The sequence below is a fragment of the Engystomops pustulosus genome, chromosome 10, assembly GCF_040894005.1.
Source record: "Engystomops pustulosus chromosome 10, aEngPut4.maternal, whole genome shotgun sequence".
NCBI lineage: Eukaryota > Metazoa > Chordata > Amphibia > Anura > Leptodactylidae > Engystomops > Engystomops pustulosus.
The window spans coordinates 67,661,596-67,681,501 of NC_092420.1; the positions used below are offsets into that span (position 1 = coordinate 67,661,596).

The window sequence follows — 19,906 nt, forward strand, 5'->3', positions numbered from 1 at the left end:
ACTTTATGGTGTGTGTAAGGATGAAACCACAAATTAAAAGGGTATCCAGGGACTTCAATATTACGTTGGGTAGTTACTGTATAGAGACATATGCAGTACCAAACATGACCATAAAGGATGGACCGTCAATATTAAAGAAAGCAAAAAGCCAAACACACAAGTGCAGTCCATACGACATCTCACAGACCTCTTCCCAATTGAACAGACAAACCGCTGGAAAGCCAGATCAGGGATGATGTATGGTTACAAGTGGCGTGATGTTGTCCCTATAAGGATTTACAGACTTGGGCTACATTCAGACGTATATACGGCTGGGTGCACAGGTACTCATGCGGCACCGTACCCCGTGAAAAAATAGGACATGGACATGTTCCATCTTTTCACGGCATACGGCGCCATATATCCCTATGGAGAGGGTTGGGGGCGCTAACCTCCTCCTCCTCCTCTCCCCACGCGCTGACGTGTGCCCACCGTGCTATGGTACGGCGGCAACGTGCGTCTGAATGTAGCCATAAACAAAAAATTTATATTTCTAGTTAAAAATACTAAGGGATTTGAGAAACAACAAAAAGAAAATAAAAAACACTTACTCGACTTCTCCTAGATGCATGAAGTCCCAGTGATGAGCCATTGTCTACATCTCCCATAAGGAAATCGGAAACACTGTGGGGGAGACAACAATAGTTTCCATGACATGAAGTAGAGTTATGGTGAGGAAATAGGAAAATAAAAAGAATATACAAAAAAAAAAAAATGTCCACCTTTAACAATTATTTTACATGAGGTCAAAAATTTTCAAAATATGGTTCACAGAAGTAGGAGTTTAAAATGTTTATAGACATAAGGTTAATCAATAAATTTCTATCTGGCTACAATGACCTCTTGGGTGCGCTATTGAGCTTCTGGAAGACACATGTCAACGTGTGAATCCAGGAATCCACTTTCAGGCGCAGTTGGGTAGAACCAGTATCACAGAAAATCTATGGCATTTGACCGATGCTCCCAATTAATTTTTTTTGTATGACAATGGAATAAAATACAAACATGGTCATGTTTCAAGTATTTCTCCATTATGTTTTTTTGGCCTCTGTAGCCTTCTTTATGCAGGTGGTTGGTCACAGAAGTTATTGTTGTTGACCAGTCATCTGGTTCCCTCAAAGCCTTCATCAATGTTGTCCAGGTACAAACAATGTGCCCCTTTCATCTACGTGTGAGAGCCCACACTCCCTTACTTACACGTTGCCAAAGGTGAAGGCTAAAGTGTCGATGGATGTGAAGATTTCTCCAAATTGCTCCCTCCTGTTCTCTTCATTAATGTTTTTGAAGTTCACCGCTACAAAGAAAAAGAAATTCAAAAGATTAAGATTATTTTTTTTATTTGGAACCATTTAAATTTCTCCATTTTTATTATGATTTTGTGTTACCAGTTACAGGATTACAAGACAAATCTAAACATGTGCATTCAGGATAAATCGCCAATAAGTTTTATATTACTATTTGGTGATAAATGATCCTTAATGTCACTGTCCCCTGAAAGCAAAAGGAAGTTAAGGTTCCTATATAACAGAGGAAAATTATCCAACGTTGGGGGATTAGACTGACAATCTTAGGGGTACATTCAGATGGCGCATGCCTAAGCCCGGGGGCACATGCAGCGTCGCACTGGAGAGGAGGAGGGCTGAGCGCCGGTCACCCCTACCCTCTGCATAGAGAAGTGAGCAGCCAGCGCCGTTACATGGAAAAATATATGACATGTCCTATATTTCGCCATGCACAGTTACGGTGCAGTGAGAAAACATGCGCTCACTGCAAATTGATCAGGCACCATAGAAATCAATGAGTACCGATATCTATCCACAAAGGGTGTGGCCAAATATCGGTCCCCATTACATTCGTGTGAATAAGCTCTTTTATGTATGGAGCATCCGAACACTCTTCAGGGAAGATAAGGAACATGTAAGGAGAAATTCCTCTTCCCGATTATTTTGTTCTGGAAAGATAAGCCAGAATACCAGAACCGTCTTTTGGCCATGCCGATCATACAAGTGTATAGGGGTGTAGGTCAGGAAGGAATTCACTGTCCTCTTGGAGATGGCAAAGGCTAAGACTTTTAAGTACCATGCATGCTCTGCTGGGGATTCTCGGTAAGGAATATGCAGGAATATGCACGTTTTCCAGAAGAAGAAAAGGAAAATGCTTCAGTGCTACCTTATACAAGACATCTCCCTCTACATCAATGTCCTACTTTCAAGAAGCCTAATACTATGATGTAGGATAATAGCAACAGCTGAAGACAATGCATGTCTTGTGTCATTGCATCTCACCAGTACAGTATAGGGCACCAGTTTGGCTGGAAGAAAGGCCTTGGACACAAGTCATGAAGGAATTCATTCTTGTGAAGATAAACTCTGCACACCTTCAAAGGCAAAGGCCATGCATTTTTCCTACATCGGAAAGGCAGGAAAAAATGAAGAGATATCTTTTGGAGGAGCATCCAACTGGTTGATCCCAAGTATGTACACTCCTTAAAGGGGTTTTCCCACCAACTCAAGTTGGGCCCTCAGTGCTGAGACCCCCACAGATCACGAGTGGTCCGACGGACCCCTCGCTGCTCCTCAGTCTAATGGAGCAGGCGGCCGTGCGTGACCGTTCTGCTCCATTAATTTATATGGAGCTGACGGAAATTGCTGGGCGCCGCCCTATCCCGCGGATAGGGCCTAACTTCAGTGGGAAAACCCCTTTAAGCTGCTGCCAGATTACTCATTCCACAAAGAAGTCAGAAAGTTAAAATCCAAGTGCCCAATTCTTATCTCCCCTGATACAGGCTGTAGGAGCGAGCTTCTGAAGGTTTCCATACAAATGACACAACCATTTGTTCAACAGTTGTCCAAGCACCAGCCAACTCCTAACTAATGTGTATTGACCTTAGAAGAGCTGTAGATGCTTGCAGATTGCTTTATTTAGCCAAGACCTCCTTTAACAAGCAGTAAATGAACTCGCAGCAGACCACAAAGCAAACAAGTTCAGTGGCTAATGAGGAACAAAAGCAAAAAAAAAAAAAGGGAATGGTGGGAATTTTAATAAAACATCCAACCATTTTTTTTTTTTTAACAAAATCAGGTTTTGCAAGTAAAATATAACTTCCCTAAACTTATTGTGCAAGATCCTCAAAGCCATTAGGTAAAACTTCAGTAATTGCAAGACTAGAAAATATACTCCAAAAGCTGCAAGAACTCAACCTATGATCAGCCAAAGGTAATGGCACATCTGCATAAAGGAAAAGAGCCTCTCAATCCTCTCGGCTCAGTTCAGAGGTTTTTGAAGAGTTGGCGCGAGGTGCATGCAAACAATATACCCATACATCAAATGTACTCTTAAGAGTAAAATTAAATGTAATTGCTCCTCTGTCAGTAGTGCCCAGCAATATGATACATTCCCTTGGCAACGCGAGTTAATAGCCTGTTAATCAAGTTAGAGAAGAAAAATAAAGCCTTTGTATGACTTGAAGGACACTCTTTCAGTGTGGCTTTTAATCCTGTAAAAGTGACTCATGCCGTGTTACAATGGGTTGTTACCCTTCCCACCATATTCTCTTAAGATTCCTCTTTAAAGTGGCAGCGGATTGGCTATTGTGTCAGAGACCACAGGTCATTGAAAGTGTCCTCAAGAAACCGAAATGAAAGTGATGGACATCTCCACCCATCCAGACCTACAGCAGAAGAGGTGAAGTAGCGTAGCTTGTCTAATTACCACCTATCCTGTTAAAGAATTTGTTGGGGTGCTGGAATACAACTCTGCAAAAGTAAGTTAAATATTTAACATACACACAAAGTTATTCTTGTTATATTAAATAAGGACATAAAGGATCTTCATGGTTTCCAATTTTTGTAAATCATATTCTGACAAGTCAATAAGGGTGACCACAATTTGCATGGTTCCTTAAAACAGATTTTAACATCCGGCTCTTTCTGTATTAATTAAAGGGGTTGTCCGATCATTTCAAAAACTTTGCTGGTGGGCTGGGTAGGGCAGATAAAAACAAACGCCTTTATTTACCTCCTCTGGTGCCGTTTCCCTGTAAACAGGAGGAGGTAAGTAAAGCCCACCAGCAAAGTATTTGAAATAGTCGGACAACCTCTTTATTGACGGTTACTGAAACTAAGTTCAGATGGGTAAGGATCTAAAACAATCCAAGTTAGAACCATCATACGAAGATAAAAGTTGGTAACATTTTTTGGAGAAGCGGTCAGCATAAATTTACCTATAATCCACAACCAGAATATTGTCAAGCAGCTTAGCAACTTACACATCAGTTATCTTTCAAGGAACAGTGTGGGGGCATCACCCAGAAAATAAATTTTGTAAGTAAAGGTAAAGTTGTTGTACAAGTCAAGCTCTCTCGAAACTTGCCCCCATAGCGGTTATTGATGGTCTTGTTAACAGACATCATAAATGTTTCTCTATATGTCTGTTGAACGATGTCAATCACAGCAGAGGGGGCATTCTGAGGCGGGGAGAGCTTGACTTCAGTGCTAAACTTTCCGTGACTTTATGCAACCAAATTACATCACAATTCAAACATGATGTGGAAGGTGGTAATCTGCCTGACAACATACTGGTAGTTGTATATTCGGTCAATTTTTTATGACACGTTCCCTTTAACCACTGTAGACAGTTAACAAACAAGTGCGTCCTCAGGCCACAAACCTTGGGCAGGACCAAGACCTGGTCTATAATTTAAGTCTTAGGCAGTCGACTAACACATGAGGCCAGGAAAACCATGGCTATGTGTGAGAGCAGACAGAAATACATGGGGAGTGGTGATAGCCATGGCGCGTGTCCCAAAACTACATTGGTGTGCAGGGAGCCCAACTCGGGCATGCTTAGTCAGATTGTTCGCCAATTCATTATACTAGGTCTAATGTGTATGGACGACTTAAGGTTAAAGATTTCTGCTCAGATAACAGATGGTCATCATACCGATATTCTTGCATGCAGATACTTTTCTGCCATTTACTGTTAACGATGGTCACTGGGCCACCATTTGTCAAAATGAGTAGAACCACTTCCACCCTCAAAGCATTAAATGTACAACTGACCTCCAAAAAATATCCAAAAACATTTGAACCCAACATTGTGCTGTGCCAACAAGGTCATCTGAATGTTGACTTTGTGCTTGCTAGAACACTCGAGAATTGCAAAAGAAATACAAAGTTAAACGAGAAGAAACAACCACCGAGCAGGGAAGCGAAAAGAACTTGTTACATTCTTAGAGACATGAATTCCACCCTCCTACATTACACAAATCCTTGTGACATGAAAACAAAGCCGGCCTCCCTTTCCTGTCCTTGCATCTGTTTTAGCAAGACCATTGTATTCATGGGCTGCATTAACCAGGGTGGTGCTCACCAGCAAACAAGACAGATGCACCTAAATATACTCTTAAAGGATGGCGGGAGTGGCAGCAAAAGAAAGGGATGTTTTTCAAGCACTTTTTTTTAAGTTTGTAAAACATAACTAGTCTGTGGCCTTTGAAGATGTTTGTGAACGATTGACACTGTACAAGTTGCCAAACTGGTCTTAAATGGCACGATATCCTAGATCCAATGAGAGAGAATTTTTTTTTTACATTACCATAAAGAGACATTATGAAAATTACTATTTTAAATACCCGATATATGGGCAACCAAGGGCAAAAAAACCCCCCACAAAAACACCTTTCTTGTATTGCATCACTACCAGGGTTAGATCTACATGGAGTCTCCATAGGCTACCTCTGGATATCCTCACTTGAGAAATTCCAGATACAGTGAAGGTTCATTTGAGACTCATTAAAAACAGGCTCAAGCCGGGGTTCACATGCTAAAGGGGTTGTCTGACAAAATACTTATACCCCATCAAGAGCATCCCCCATTCCACAGGAGAACCAGAAGTTCCCTCAACTTCCATTCACTTTAAGGGGATCCCGTGATATCATCGTCACAGTAACCTCACAGAAGAGAATGGAGCACCGGTCGCCAAATTACAGGGTGAACCCAGAGGCAGCATGAATCGCCCCATCCCACCACTTGTTGAGTGTCAGGATCAGGATTTACACCTTTGCTTTGGATTAGGGTTTAGTATGTCATGGGACACCCTCTTTGTGCTTGTCATACATATTGGATGAATTTTACATGATCCATCTAGGGATATACTGAGTACGTCATTGCCCGAAAGTTGGATTCTACCATGCCTAATTTTTTTTGGTCTACAAGGTAAAAACAAAAAAAAAAATGTGCTTCTAGTTGCCTTGTAGAGACTTATTCGTTAACCCAATTTGAACAAATGCCTGTCGGCTGAGCTAAGCATTTGTAAGATGGTGGAAAAGCTGCGGGTCAAGCCGGTTTCTGTTCAAAATGGACCAGACGTTTATGGTCTATGGATACTGTGATCACCTCTGAAGATTTGTCATCCTTCATTTCATCCTTTTTGTGAAGATGCCAACACCAGCATGTTGAGACAGAACCATATAAAGTATATACTATATACAGTTTATTAGAAAATACACAAGTCCAACATTTTATTCTAAACTTACACGGGGGCTGCCTGGTTACACACACATTATATTATGTATGTGCCTACAAACAAGTGACTGAAAGTTATGCAATGACTTCCAGTCTAATAGATGCAAAGACAGCAATTAAAAACATATCAATAAAAGAAGTAGTCGTCGCTAATGCAAACATTTTGCGTCCTTTCAGTCTCTTCTAAAAGAGGGGGCACAAACATGAAAACGGTTTGATGAATTATGTATAAGTCTAATACATTTTCACAGAGAGTAAAGCCAGAATGAATAAGATGGGTGGGTCCAGACACCGACACGTAGCTGAGCCAAATGAGAAAACAACAGGAGGAAGACAGGAGGGGGATGGAGGAAAACGAGAGCCGTACCAGTGGTCTCATCTGTCCACCACCAGACTTCACATTCTTAATATGTTACATAGACCGGCAATAAGTAAATGCACAGATCCAATTAGTAGCTATAATAGATTTGCAGTATATGAAGTTTATGCTTTTTTTTATCATCACATTTCAACAGATTTTATTCCATTTTGCTAAACACCATTAAAACACTGATTAAAACTCAGAAAACCATTTTCTAATATTACTCAAATCTAATCAGCTTCAACCTAAGAGTCGTTTTGCTGTATACATTTGTTTTTATTGTATTCTGCGGAGAAACGCGTAGTACACAACACTATCCCCATACATAAGCTATGTTATATACCAAATCATAAAGGTCATCTCTTGGCATACACTGGGCTCCTGGGTCTGAAAGATGTTGACAGTAAGTGTTCACAAAAAGATTTCGTTATGGAAAAACGAAAACGAAATCCCAGTATCATTGCAGCCTGGAACTAAAGGAAAGCATCCAGAGAGCTTCACCAGGGGTCACAGGGGTCCGTCTTTATCTATGGGTCATCTGTAAGTCGGGTGTCCTTAAGTAGGGGACCGCTTGTATTTATTTATCCAATACCTGGCTGGTATTTAACACTCTCCATTTCTCGATTGCAGACCTGAACATGAAGAAATTGTCACTCAGTCAGCCAATGACTCAAATGGAAGACCATGGTGGCATTTCCGGCATAAGGAGACAGAGATCGGGAGGAGTTTATCAGTTTGGCAGGTTTTTTTTTTTTGATACTTTTATAATTTCTTTTTTTAAACATGTTTCTATGGGCATTTTCCAAGTATGCATGTGTTCTCAATGCGAAAAGGGGAGTCATCTATAGCAGGATATAACTGGTGCAAACTATTTATAAGTGGACCAGATACTGATACTACCGTACATTTTGAGTTCGGGTCCGCAGAACACAGACCTGGACTTTAATCAGAAGTGAGGGTTGAAATAAACCGACCTTTCTAGTGGTACCACCAGTGTTCGGAGCTGGCACAGATCGCAGATGACTTTGGCAGAACTCTCGTTACTGCCCATGATGCCACGGGAAAAGACGATCCAAACCATAATGGTGGCCTGCATGTGCCGCCGGCAACTACAAGTCTGCTGGCGGCCTTGGTTGCGGCATGTAAAAGGATAGCACGCGCGTGTTATGGGTGAGCAGACCCATTAAAAGAATTAAACACTGATCACAGGTGTTCAGATTCAGATTCTGCCAAAGCCGGAATACTGTCGACTTGTAACCCGTCTCCTATGAAAACTAACATGCCCTGTCCTTACATCAGCACTGCCCACTTCAGTATGGATACAAAACGAGGCCGGAATCTGTTATTTGTCCCATAAAATCACCATTGATCTAAACAGAATCTGTCGGATCGTACGAGGTGAAATAGTAGATCAAGCTGTGTGGCTAACCCCGTCATTCATGAACTGTCTGACAATCCAGAATTGAAATGGTTAAATGGGCTTAAGAGTTATTCAACTCTAATTTAGTAGCGGCATAGAATAGCTGCTGAGAAAAAAAAGGAAAAAAAAAAGTCAGTAATCCTTAAGCTCCATTCTTTTTCACTTCTGCATATAACCGTAAAGAAAACAGTACAGTGCTAAAACAGCTTCCCATTCATTCCCACGAAGCCCCCAGCCCCGCGCAAACGTCTCCAATAATGCGGCTTCCAGGCGGAAATGGAGTCGCTGCAGACGAGCTCTGCTCTGCAATCATACAATAGTCACTTCTTTCAGGACACTTCCGATCAGAAAATATTTGTGAAGACGCAGCAAAAAGAGGAACGAAGGCTTGCTAGGGAAGTACGAAAAGAAAACTAAAAGTTTCCAGTCTAAAATATAAAACGGGTTGTGTGTATGTTACAGAGTCTCTTCACATTGTGAAAGGCCTGATCGTACACAACTGGGGCATATCCGGGCAAATACCAAATACCAATTACCACTTCCGTAAGTATAGCACAAGACAAGTGTTTAAGAAAAGTCCATTTACATGGGCCATAGAATAATGTTGCCTTGTGGATTTTGACTAAGTGTACATGACACTGTACAGTACACTGCAAACTAGGATAAAAGTAAAATAAAAATAAAAAATCCTAACTCACTATATACCGATTACTGGTTACATGAATTTAAAGGGAAATCTAGAAACAAAACCATGCATGGATAAACCACCCACTCATAGATCCAGGCACTATGACTGTGCTATTTGTTATCCGAGGCCTTCTTCCTCCTAAAAAATAAACATTTATAATTCTGCTACTGAGTCTGAAGGGCTCCCTAGGGTGCTACCAGAGCCCCTACATGCAAAAGGGCACAGGTTGTTACACTGTCTGCCCCTTCCTCTTCCTGATATAATCTCACTGCAGCAGAGCAAGTATCAACACACAGTGGGAGGGGGAAGAGCTCATAGACAGTGTTAAAGCCTGTGAAGCTGCAGCACATAGGGGCTCTGAAAATACCCTAGAGAGCCCTTGTGGCTCATAATTTTTAAAGTTGATTTTAGAAGGAAGAAGGCCATGGATAAACACATTTAAAAAGATGAACACAGTTGTGGTGCCTGTATCTATGAGTAAGTGTCCCTGGTTTATCCTGCTCGATTTTCTTTAACTATAAGTCCCTGGGACTGTTTTGTTACAAAGCAGAAAGTTGCACAAGTTTTTTTTTTGTTACTCCCCCCAGACAAAATAATTGGGCAGGACCAGCCATCTTTTATGTATTGGTGGTTATGGCTCCCCCATGACAAATGAGGTCAGGAGAAGAAGCTTAGGTCATGTTGAGGTTTATGACCGTCAATACCTTGTTCCTTGGGGAGCAAATCGCTGTCAGGGGTGTCCGAGAAAAGGATCAACCACTCGGTCCATACAATATGGATGGGGGAAATAGGTTCTTTAGGTTTGTTCTTAAGTTGAATTTTTAAGTCATAACTGGTATATTTGAGAATTGTAGCTACAGACAAATTTCCCAGTGACTATTGGATTATCCATAAAGATTCATTACAGACACTTTACAACTGATCATTGCAGCCTGGGACTAGAGGAAAGCATCCAGAGAGCTTCACCAGAGATCACCATGGACAGAGAGGTCCATCTGCCCAGTCGGGTGTCCTTAAGTCACGGACCACCAGTATACTAATAATCTAAATAGCTTGACAATGTAACAAAAAGAAATTCCACATCATTGGCAAATATATCTCCACTATAGGTCATCATCATCATGGGTGGTACAAGGAGAGTTCAGTGAAGGCAATTGTCTCACGGATCATTCCATGGATGGCTAGTACATGAGCAAGATTTTTGAAAATTTTAAAATAGTCTTGGAATAGTAGTAGTCAGTGGTGTACAGACATATGCAATACTTCTCATTTCTTCGGCTGCCAACCCTCAAGTCAAAAAGGTCAACAGTACAAAGCCTAAGTAGGCCAATGATATATATATATATATATATATATATATATATATATATATATATATATATATATATATATATATATATATATATATATATATACACATTCATCTAAATTCAGAATTCATCCCAAAGATGTGTTTTTCCAACTAGACTAGATTGGACTCCATTATAATGAATACATGTTTTCCTTATAACGTGCCCCAGAGTCGGAGGCGTGCCACTGGACAGGGTGTGTTTGGCATATAATTTCTCATCTTCAAAAACACAAACATACAAAGATTTAACACACGATTGCACAAAGACAGAGCCTCAACGCCAGCCATTTAATTCCAGACATGGCCCACGAAGCCATTATTTTCTAGTTTATACACGGCGCTGCAATAGAGCTGTCCATTCAGATTAAAAAAAAAAGGAATGTCCTCCCGTGTTCCCACGGAGCCTTTTGTGAAAAAGGATGTAGTCACAAGCGAAGAATGTGGATTGCATTTTGCCTGCACGATCCAAGCCTGGAAAACATTGCAGGTTAAAGGATCTATACGCCGACACACTTTCCACAAGTTTCTCTTTAGCCAGGCAGTACACCCAACCTAAAGCACAAACCTTATGAACAAAATAACGAGACTAGAAAGATGGAAACTTACGACCCAACAAACTAAAAGATGTCTTACCTAGAAATCCTCTTCTCCAGCCTTTCCCATTGTAGGACACACCTTAATGTGTTCGCAGTTTAGCCAAAAACACACAAAAAAAACCTTAGTTCGATATAAAAAACAACACACGTCAATAGTCCAGGAGTAATCCAAAAAAGAAGATCGAAAACTAGGAAAAGAAGGTTTTTTTTTGGTTTTTAAAAAAATCTGTTAAATCCAAGGAATTGTAATGGTGTGGTCATGTCCGCAGCCTCCCTGGAGAAAGCTGAAGAGAATAGAGATTGTTAGACTGTAAGAATTTATCTGCAGTGAATACTTTTCCTGTGTCAGGAAGGCTGTGTCGTCACGGCTGTGTTAGGCCTTTGAACTGTTGAGTGCTGGGGAAAACATTTGCAGTAGGAATGAGAAGCTAATGGAAGCATCCAAAGTAAAAAAAAAAAAAAAAAATCTATGTGGTCCAGCCCAATTCCAGGACACTATCCTTCCATTAGAAGATCCAGTATTAGTGGCTGTAGGGCTGCCCGGCGCTGCCTTCCCTGCCTGCCTGGACAGCGGCTATGCCCAACACTTTACAACACGCACACACTTTTCCCCAGGACATCCTGGCTGCACACAATGGTCGCCCCACAACAATGACTGGGGCCCCAGCGCACAATAAGAAAAGCTTTTGCTGCGCTCCGTGTATCTGTCATTTCCAACTAATAGTAGTGGGTTTGTTTTGGTGTAGACGTCGTTCTTCTAGCAACAAAGGAGGACATGCTCCAGGGCTCAGGTATGGAAGGTGTATGGCGGAGGGTGGAATCCGTGTTTGTTTGGCCTCTTGCACACAGACTGCTCTCTGAAGCTGAAGCCAATTTTACCAAGTAGAAAACAAAGTACAATGTATAAAATCCACAGAGGGAGGTCTACACTGCAGCGGGAGCAAATATGAAACATACCTGCAACCATCTACTACCTACCTGTAGTATCCCAATGCTGAAGTGCTGGAGACGCACATGAATTACACACGTCACACGACAGCAGGAGGAGCGATCACAAGCCTTTCTTAGGTGGCCATAAATAATAATCTTCATTTATACAGCCCCATCATATTCCATAGCGCTTTATAAATCACATGTACAAATAAAATACTACATGACAGAGCACATACTTTCATGTGGAACAAAAGAGCTTACAGTCTATGAGGAAGAATAGGGTAACACAAGAGGTAATAAGCTTATACAGGCGGTCCCCTACTTAAGGACACCCGACTTACAGACAACCCATAGTTACAGACGGACCCCTCTGCCCACTGTGACCTCTGGTGAAGCTCTCTGGATGCTTTACTATAGTCCCAGACTGCAATGATCAGCTGTAAGATGTCTGTAATGAAGCTTTATTGATAATTCTTGGTCCAATTACACCAAAAATTTTGAAACTCCAATTGTCACTGGGGCAAAAAAAAAAAAAAAATTGTCTAGAACTTCCATTAAAATATACAGTTTCGACTTACATACAAATTCAACTTAAGAACAAACCTCCAGACCCTATCTTGTATGTAACCCGGGGACTTCCTGTATAGTGGTCCAGGACGGGTTAAAACTTCATGCAGTTATAACAAGTGTTATAGGCTTGCCTCACGTGTTCAAGAGGGAGAGAGGAACAAGTCACTGGGGCTTATTTACTAAGGGTCCCGTGGCTGCATTTACGTCGGGTTACCCGACTTTTCAGGGATCGTGCAGGGGATTGTGTCACACACGATCGGATTTTGGCATATTGGCGCTGGCTTACATGCAACAAAAAGCCGGACAGGGCTGCGCGGTATATGGGGCCGTCGGACGATCCAACAGTTTCGGACAGTTGTGTCGCAAGATCAAGCACTGGGGAAAAGGCGGCGAACTCCGGCGGTGCACAATCTTAATGAATAGCGGCAGCTGTGCATTGGAGTCCGCGAACGCACCTCGGGGATCGCGCAGCGACGGGCAAGTAAATCTCTCCCACTGCCAGATGTCCCTTCTGGTGGGTTGTGTAGTTTGAAAAGGGCCTCATCACAACCATAAAATGCTAAATGACACCCATGTCATAACCGTGGTGACCCCTGATCAATTTTGAATTTCAACAGACCAAATATATGGCCCCTTAAAGTTATATGTGAATTAGTTCAAAACATCCAAAGGGGTGGTAACCTTTTATTTACATACAGCATCTACAGGTTATCAAAGGTCAAAGGTCATCACCCCCCCTTGACGAGCATGAGATAGTTCTCAAACAAACTATGTGGGAACATAGATTTTAAATCGACACTTCACAGGGGTTCATCGGGAATTCTGGAATGTGTACTTCCTCTGCTCCGGCTCCCTCCAGAACTTCCAGTTTTGGCCAATAAATGGCCTTCTCTGACCAAGAAACATAATTTCCCTTGACCACAGAGATCACTTTCTTAGTTGTTCCACGGTCCGATGAGGTCACCGAGTAGCTTAAGTGGGTGCTGTGATCCCTTAATAAATCCAGCCTGGCACCGGACCGGACCGATGGCCACGCCTGAGAGTTTGTAAAAATTTGCACCAGATCGATAATTAGCACGAGACAAATGAGGAGGCCGATCTTAAGGCTTAGGTAAAAATCAAACATGACCAATCCTTCTCCTTGACATCTGCACATTAGTCCTGATGGAATTGTCCGGTCCTTCCAATGGTTAAGGGGTTTTTCAAGAATTTTTTTTTCTATTGATCACCTATTCTTAGCACTGTTGATCGATATCAGGTCATGGGGTTAGAGATCTTCTATCTTCTACAAGAAAAACTTGGGTAAACTTGTAAAGATCAAAGTTCTCCTTCACTTTGAAGAGAAGTAATACCCAGTAGCTATACCGATATAGAAAAAAAACACTTCACGCTATCTGTATCCTCTATACCAGAAGGAATGGGCTGGTAACGACGGCTCTTATCAATGTTTCACCGCCGCATTATTATCAAACAAGTTGTACTACAAGAGCGGCAAGTCAAGAAGTACAACACGAGGCATTGTATCCCGGGATAACAGTGGAATCTCAGAAATGCATCTTCAATCGCTGCAAGGATGACACCCGATGACACCAATCAGCGATGTCATAACTTTATCAAATACATCCCCTCTTTGGAAACTTTTAGACAATACACTTTTTTTTTTTTTTTTTTTGCCAGAACCTCCTGGAGAGATGATCATTGCCAAGAAATATTTTCTACTTGTATGACTGAGATCCTAGCCATGAATCACACTCAGGAAGTGAAAGAAGAAATTCCATGTAAAAATGAGATATGGGTCATACATTCGTAAATGGGCGGCATAAATCACTGCTTATATCTAGATTGGGGGATGTGTACAATTGGTAACATTAGTAGTCAGAGGGCTAAATCTGGCAATAAACTCTACGTTTCCATCCACCCAGTGAATGTTCCTATAGGGCTGAGTGTGCAAGGGATTCTGTCAGTCATACATATTTTGTTTTACTGATCATCTACCTATCCTGCGATTATCAGTAAGGCCCAATATTGATCATTTCATATAATGTATTAAAGCGGCTGTATCATAATATCAGGGGAAGAGGGATAATCTGTGTAGTGCTGGGGTAAACTAGAAGAGGCGAGTCCCATATCAGACTTCTGAATGGAGCTCCCCTTACCCCTTAAAAATATACATATTTATATGCTCACAAATGTGAGTTACAGTTGCACGGTATACACAGTGCATATATCAAGCATAATGCAGCATATATACACCTCATACATTGCGTAGACAGACAGTAAATACACATCACAGATACAGCATATAAAACATCACAGATACAGCATATATACATTACATATATGTTGTATACATATTATGTTGTACAATGTATATGTAAATAATGGTGTACATAATGATGTCCATTCTTTTTTCAGGTTGGATGATGGGGCCCCCTGACACTGTGGGCCCCATAGCAGCTGCTATGGCTGCTACCACTGTAATTACGCCCCTGATTCTCATTAATATATCATTCTCTATTCAATACCAAGGAAGTGCTGAAAACTGCTGGGCAAAGAGCTCAGTCATCTCTGACATTCTCTTAAAACAGTAAATGGTGGTGCAGGAAATCCCGGAGCACTGTGGTTAGACAATTCTAATGCTCTCATTGTACTGAATGGAGAAACAGGACGGATGATTGACCCGCCTCTCCATGAAATAAGAGAGCCAGGGGGTGGGGAGAGGGTTACCATTCTCATGACAGTAGGGGTCCACCAGATTATCACCTATCCTCTTAAAGGCAGGGCACTGCCTATTCGATATCCTGTTACTCACCTTTCACTTTAGCGATCACTGTCCCAGCAGCGCCAAGGATATCCACAGAATTAAGAGTTTGGTGTTTGCTTATCACCCCTTTCAGCACACGCAGCAGCTCTCCCAGACGCTCGTGTACCACATGGTGTAAGCTATCCGGGTTCTCTGAAAGACAAATGCAGAAATGATTCATAAAACAGTCACTACAATGTACAGAGTGAGATAGTTTTGACTAAGATTAGTTCATCTTTAAATCATGCTGTAGATTATTCATCTAAAGTATATATGTAATATATATAGTATGTTGTAATTTGGCTTGAAGCGAGAAAACAAATAATGCCAGACTACACAGGGTTTGTTTGTAGTCTGTAACCATAGATACACAGACCATCATATGGAGACGGGAACAAGATATGGCCAAATTCTCTCCCTGCTTTTGCAGGTGCTGAACAACGAACTTTGAAGATGTCCAAAACCAAGTGGGAATCACTACTACTTATTTTTCACAGCTTTTGAAAATAAAATCAAATTGCCAGAATCTATTTGAGGTAGGAATACACATTTGATGGAAATCGTCCAAACCTGGTGGTACAATGTGTGTGGTATCTTAATTAACCTACCTGTCGTTAGAGGCATCCTTAAAAGGAACCATCCACCTGAAATTTACATAATAAAACGCTAAAAGTGTGTTGTGCACCCTCCAGTTCATGTTTCTCTCATGGTCCAGTGTGGTGGAATCATCCAGAAAATCCACTCTGAAGTGATATATAAATTGGTGGTATAAAGTTATGGAGGTAAATAATTCAGCACTGAAGTCATGGAGTCTTCAGGAGATCTGTTACATACGTAAGGCTACATTCACACGACCGTGTGGGAGACGTATGCAAGTTGACAAGCTTCAGGCCATAACCCATAGACGGTAATGGCTGCACGAAGTGATATGGTGCCACACATACAACATGTCCTATCTTTCCCCGTGTGTATGGCCTGTACGCCGGGCATTTCTATGGAGAGGGATCACCCCTTCTGCTCTCCATACCTGCCCGACGGGCATACGTTTATGTGAATCCAGAGGCATCAAATACAGTAGAGGGGAATATTCTTAGGCAGGGAGAGCTTGACTTCTGTAAAAAACTGTAACTATTCAACTAATTTACATCTCATTTCACTGTAGATTTTCTGGATGATGGACCATAAAAGAAACATGATCTGGAAGATGTTCAGCTGCTTGGCAATGCACCGGTAGTGGTTTATTGGGTCAATTTCTGCCAACAGGTCCCTTTTAAATATAACACTAACAGCAGAATGGTTAATTAAGATACCAGTATACACACAATGAACCATTAGGTTTGGCTGGCTTGGGGGTGTATGCTCAGCCTATGTATCTGCATACAGTAGTGTATTGGAGTGGTGAATAAACCGGATTCATGCAAAGTCAAATGTCATGTAAAGAGAACCCCAGGATGGCACAATTCACATTTTACAGGACACTGTAGGGTCAGCTTAGCCTGACAGAATCCTACTACCATGAAAAGTCCTAGGTGTGAAGTAGTGCATAAACTTTTAACAGCATAGAAACTAGAAAACAAACAAACAAAAAAAGTAGAAATGAAGTCACAAACTCAGCAAACTTAGATTCTCTCTCAGCTTCTGCGTGTATATAACTTACACCACAAACTTCACAGACATCACTGCTATATGGCGATGAAGCCCGACATCTATACAAGGCTTGCAGCAGGATGTCTGTAGCACAGATCTCATCCGGAAATACAGGGGAAAACCACATGGGGAAGACATTACAGGGCGCACTCCATGTGCTGTGAAAATGGAGCAGCAAAATCCTTATATATGAAACCTGGTGAACTGCAGAAAGTTTGGCAACAGTCCTCCAGAAGCCTGGACCTAATCCGAGAGCACGGCAGAGAGGGTTTATAAAGGCCGTGAGAGATGTTATTACATAATGCCAGATTAAAAGAGATGTGAGCAAGGGTCCTCATAGGATTTAAAGGGGATGTCCAGGTGTTTCACTTTAATGCAGCATTATGTTAATTAAAATAAAACCTTTCTGTCCCTCTGTTCTAGCGCTAAACCTACAGCATGACCTCAGTAGTACGGTTTTTGGTAGAGGTCACCGATAGAAGGCAGTGACAACTTGCCCCCAAACAACAATAGAACAGCAAATGAGACGCTAAATAGGGAGGGGTGATGGTTACGTTTATTTAAAATATTTTTGCTCAATTCGGAAGAATCACACAGGAAAGCGTACATTCCAAGAATAACATTTTGTTAGTGTTCATATGGATGTGGTACATGCATCTCAAGGACTACACGTCAACCCAGGAAGTCTAATAGATTGCAGCCGCAGATACAGAACTGCTTACAGATGCTACACTCTACTATCACAACGCATTATTCTTATAGTGGATGCATTCCCTTTCCAGAAAGGTCTTTTCAACAACTGCATCTGCCTAAAATTAGGAATCACCTTATCTTCTAAATCTATAATGTGCCTTTCCTCTGTTATTCCTCCTAGAAATGTATATATAAAGTTGACAGTCGTTCCAAGTCAGGGGTGTGTCCTACATGCGCTCACAAAGTCAAATCTGTGGCGTCTGTCCAAAATGTTAAAAGACAAAACCTTTAGATAAGGAGAATGGCTATTCCTAGTTACCAACTTTAGGTAGAACAACAGAGGAATGCCTTGGCCCACAATTATAAGATAGAGGGCTCCCGAATAGTAGTTTACAGGTAATTTCTTCAACTTCTTTCAGCAAAATCTTAAATCAATCAATTAAATTGATTCTTTTTTCCTCACTTTACCTCATGTTTTTGTATTGTGTGCTGGGGGGGCCAGGATATTAGGTAATTTAGTAATTTACCAATATACATATGTTAAATTTTCTGCACCATGTTCTTGATATGTAAAGTGATACCTCCTGTCTTTTACCTCATCGTCCTGCCAGGACCTTACTATAGTATTCAAAATATAAGATCAAGGTCCGGGAAGTGTGATTGATCATGGCCAGTTAGAGATCACATAGCCCTTTATCTGCGGCCATTTTATGTACAAGAATCTCTGGCTGATGAGGTAAAAGACAGGAGGCTTCACTTTACATATCAAGAAAGTGATGCAGAACTTTTACTATAAATATCCCATAGGTAAATTACCTCATACCCTGCCCCTCACACAACATTACAAAACATGAGGTAAAGCGGCAGCCCTTTTATTCTGGGCAGGTTGTGAGCACCACACAATGGGGGGGGTCAGTGGTTAAATAAACCAGTGACCCAGAACTGTGTCAAGACGTGCGCAGCACACAAAACCCAAAAGAGAAAAAAAAAAAAACACAAAAACAACAACATTTTATGAAATGTGCAGAAGGACAATAGGCCAAATCGATTAGAGAAAAACCTGGCCCACTCTGCTGGGCACAATTACAGCGGGGTAGGCCAACAAAATAATCCCTACAAAAAAAAAAAAAAAATGTAACCTTTAGAAGGCGGCAGACACAAGCAAACCACAACGAGGTGTAAAGTGTATGAGCTGTGTCTCACTGCAGCAACGTAGAAATAATCTTTAGAAAAAAAAAATGCAAAAATACAGGAAATCACTGACAAAACTGATCTTGTGTACATGACATTCCTTACTAGCACAGCATAACAGGCTGAAGCAAGACAAAACACAGGCCTAGGTTACTTTCTAGGAATTATCCAACTCCTACTCACGTTCCAGGTGTTGAGGGGCGGTTGTATTACTAGAGAGCGGCTCTCAAGGAATATGCACTACAAAGGGACATCCTCAGGTTTCAATATCAGTAAGGAGATTACAAAAAGACTGCAAAAAGTAGGAAACCATCAAGGATAGACAACACTTACTAGGGAGAATTTTTTTTTTACTATCCACCATCAATCCCATGATAACCAGAGATGTTCAGGTATTAGTTGAAAGCGGCTGTCAAGGAACATTATAGAGAAGCATCAACAGATTTCAATATATCAGCCTGATAGAGAGATCACGTGGCAAAAAGTAGGAAATCTTCAAGCATAGACCACATTTAGTAGCGAGATTTTATTATTCACAATCAATCCAATGGTGATCTGAGCTGATGGGAAGCTGGAGCAGATGTAAGAGGAATATAATTCTTAAAGGTTGGACTTGACTTGCATCTTTTTCCAGCATCATATACTATGATACCAGGAATATACACTACAGAGATCTGCAGTGTATACCAAGTCATTTGTCATTTTTTTTTTCCATGTCAGCAACTTTTTAATCTTCTTTGTTTTGCTGGTTCTTTGACTATGGTGCGCAGGTGGTGCTATTTATCAAAAAGACAAACTGAACAATAATAATAATAATTACACAAACCTGCAGAATTTTGCCCATCGTATGACGGAATTGCAGGAAATTGCTTTCAGTTTTAAAATTCTATCTAGGAAGCCTTTTTTAGAGGGGAGGGTCCCTTTAGATTTTCTTTTAACGTTCAGTCTATTACAGACAATGAAATCCTTGTTCAATCAAAATCCATGATGATAAACCAGGGACACTTACTGATATATCCTGGCACAGTGACTTTGGTAATCTTCCTATATTTGTTATACATTACCTCCTTCCTTCCTAAAATCCACTTTT

At 41.2% G+C, this 19,906-nt stretch overlaps 1 protein-coding gene across 3 annotated transcripts in view; it reads right to left on the reverse strand.

The window, feature by feature from the left end:
- Window positions 1-19,906, reverse strand: part of ARHGAP29 (Rho GTPase activating protein 29) — an 87,871-nt gene that overhangs the window by 27,769 nt on the left and 40,196 nt on the right. For 2 of the 3 annotated variants that reach the window (XM_072128881.1, XM_072128883.1), the window contains exons 3-5: window positions 15,295-15,438; window positions 1,237-1,333; window positions 591-663 (exon numbers count right to left, since the gene is read on the reverse strand). In XM_072128881.1, coding sequence (XP_071984982.1) covers window positions 591-663; window positions 1,237-1,333; window positions 15,295-15,438 — 314 coding nt within the window. Of the gene's footprint in view, window positions 1-590; window positions 664-1,236; window positions 1,334-11,016; window positions 11,246-15,294; window positions 15,439-19,906 lie in introns of those variants that run through there. The other variant, XM_072128882.1, reaches the window with a different exon arrangement.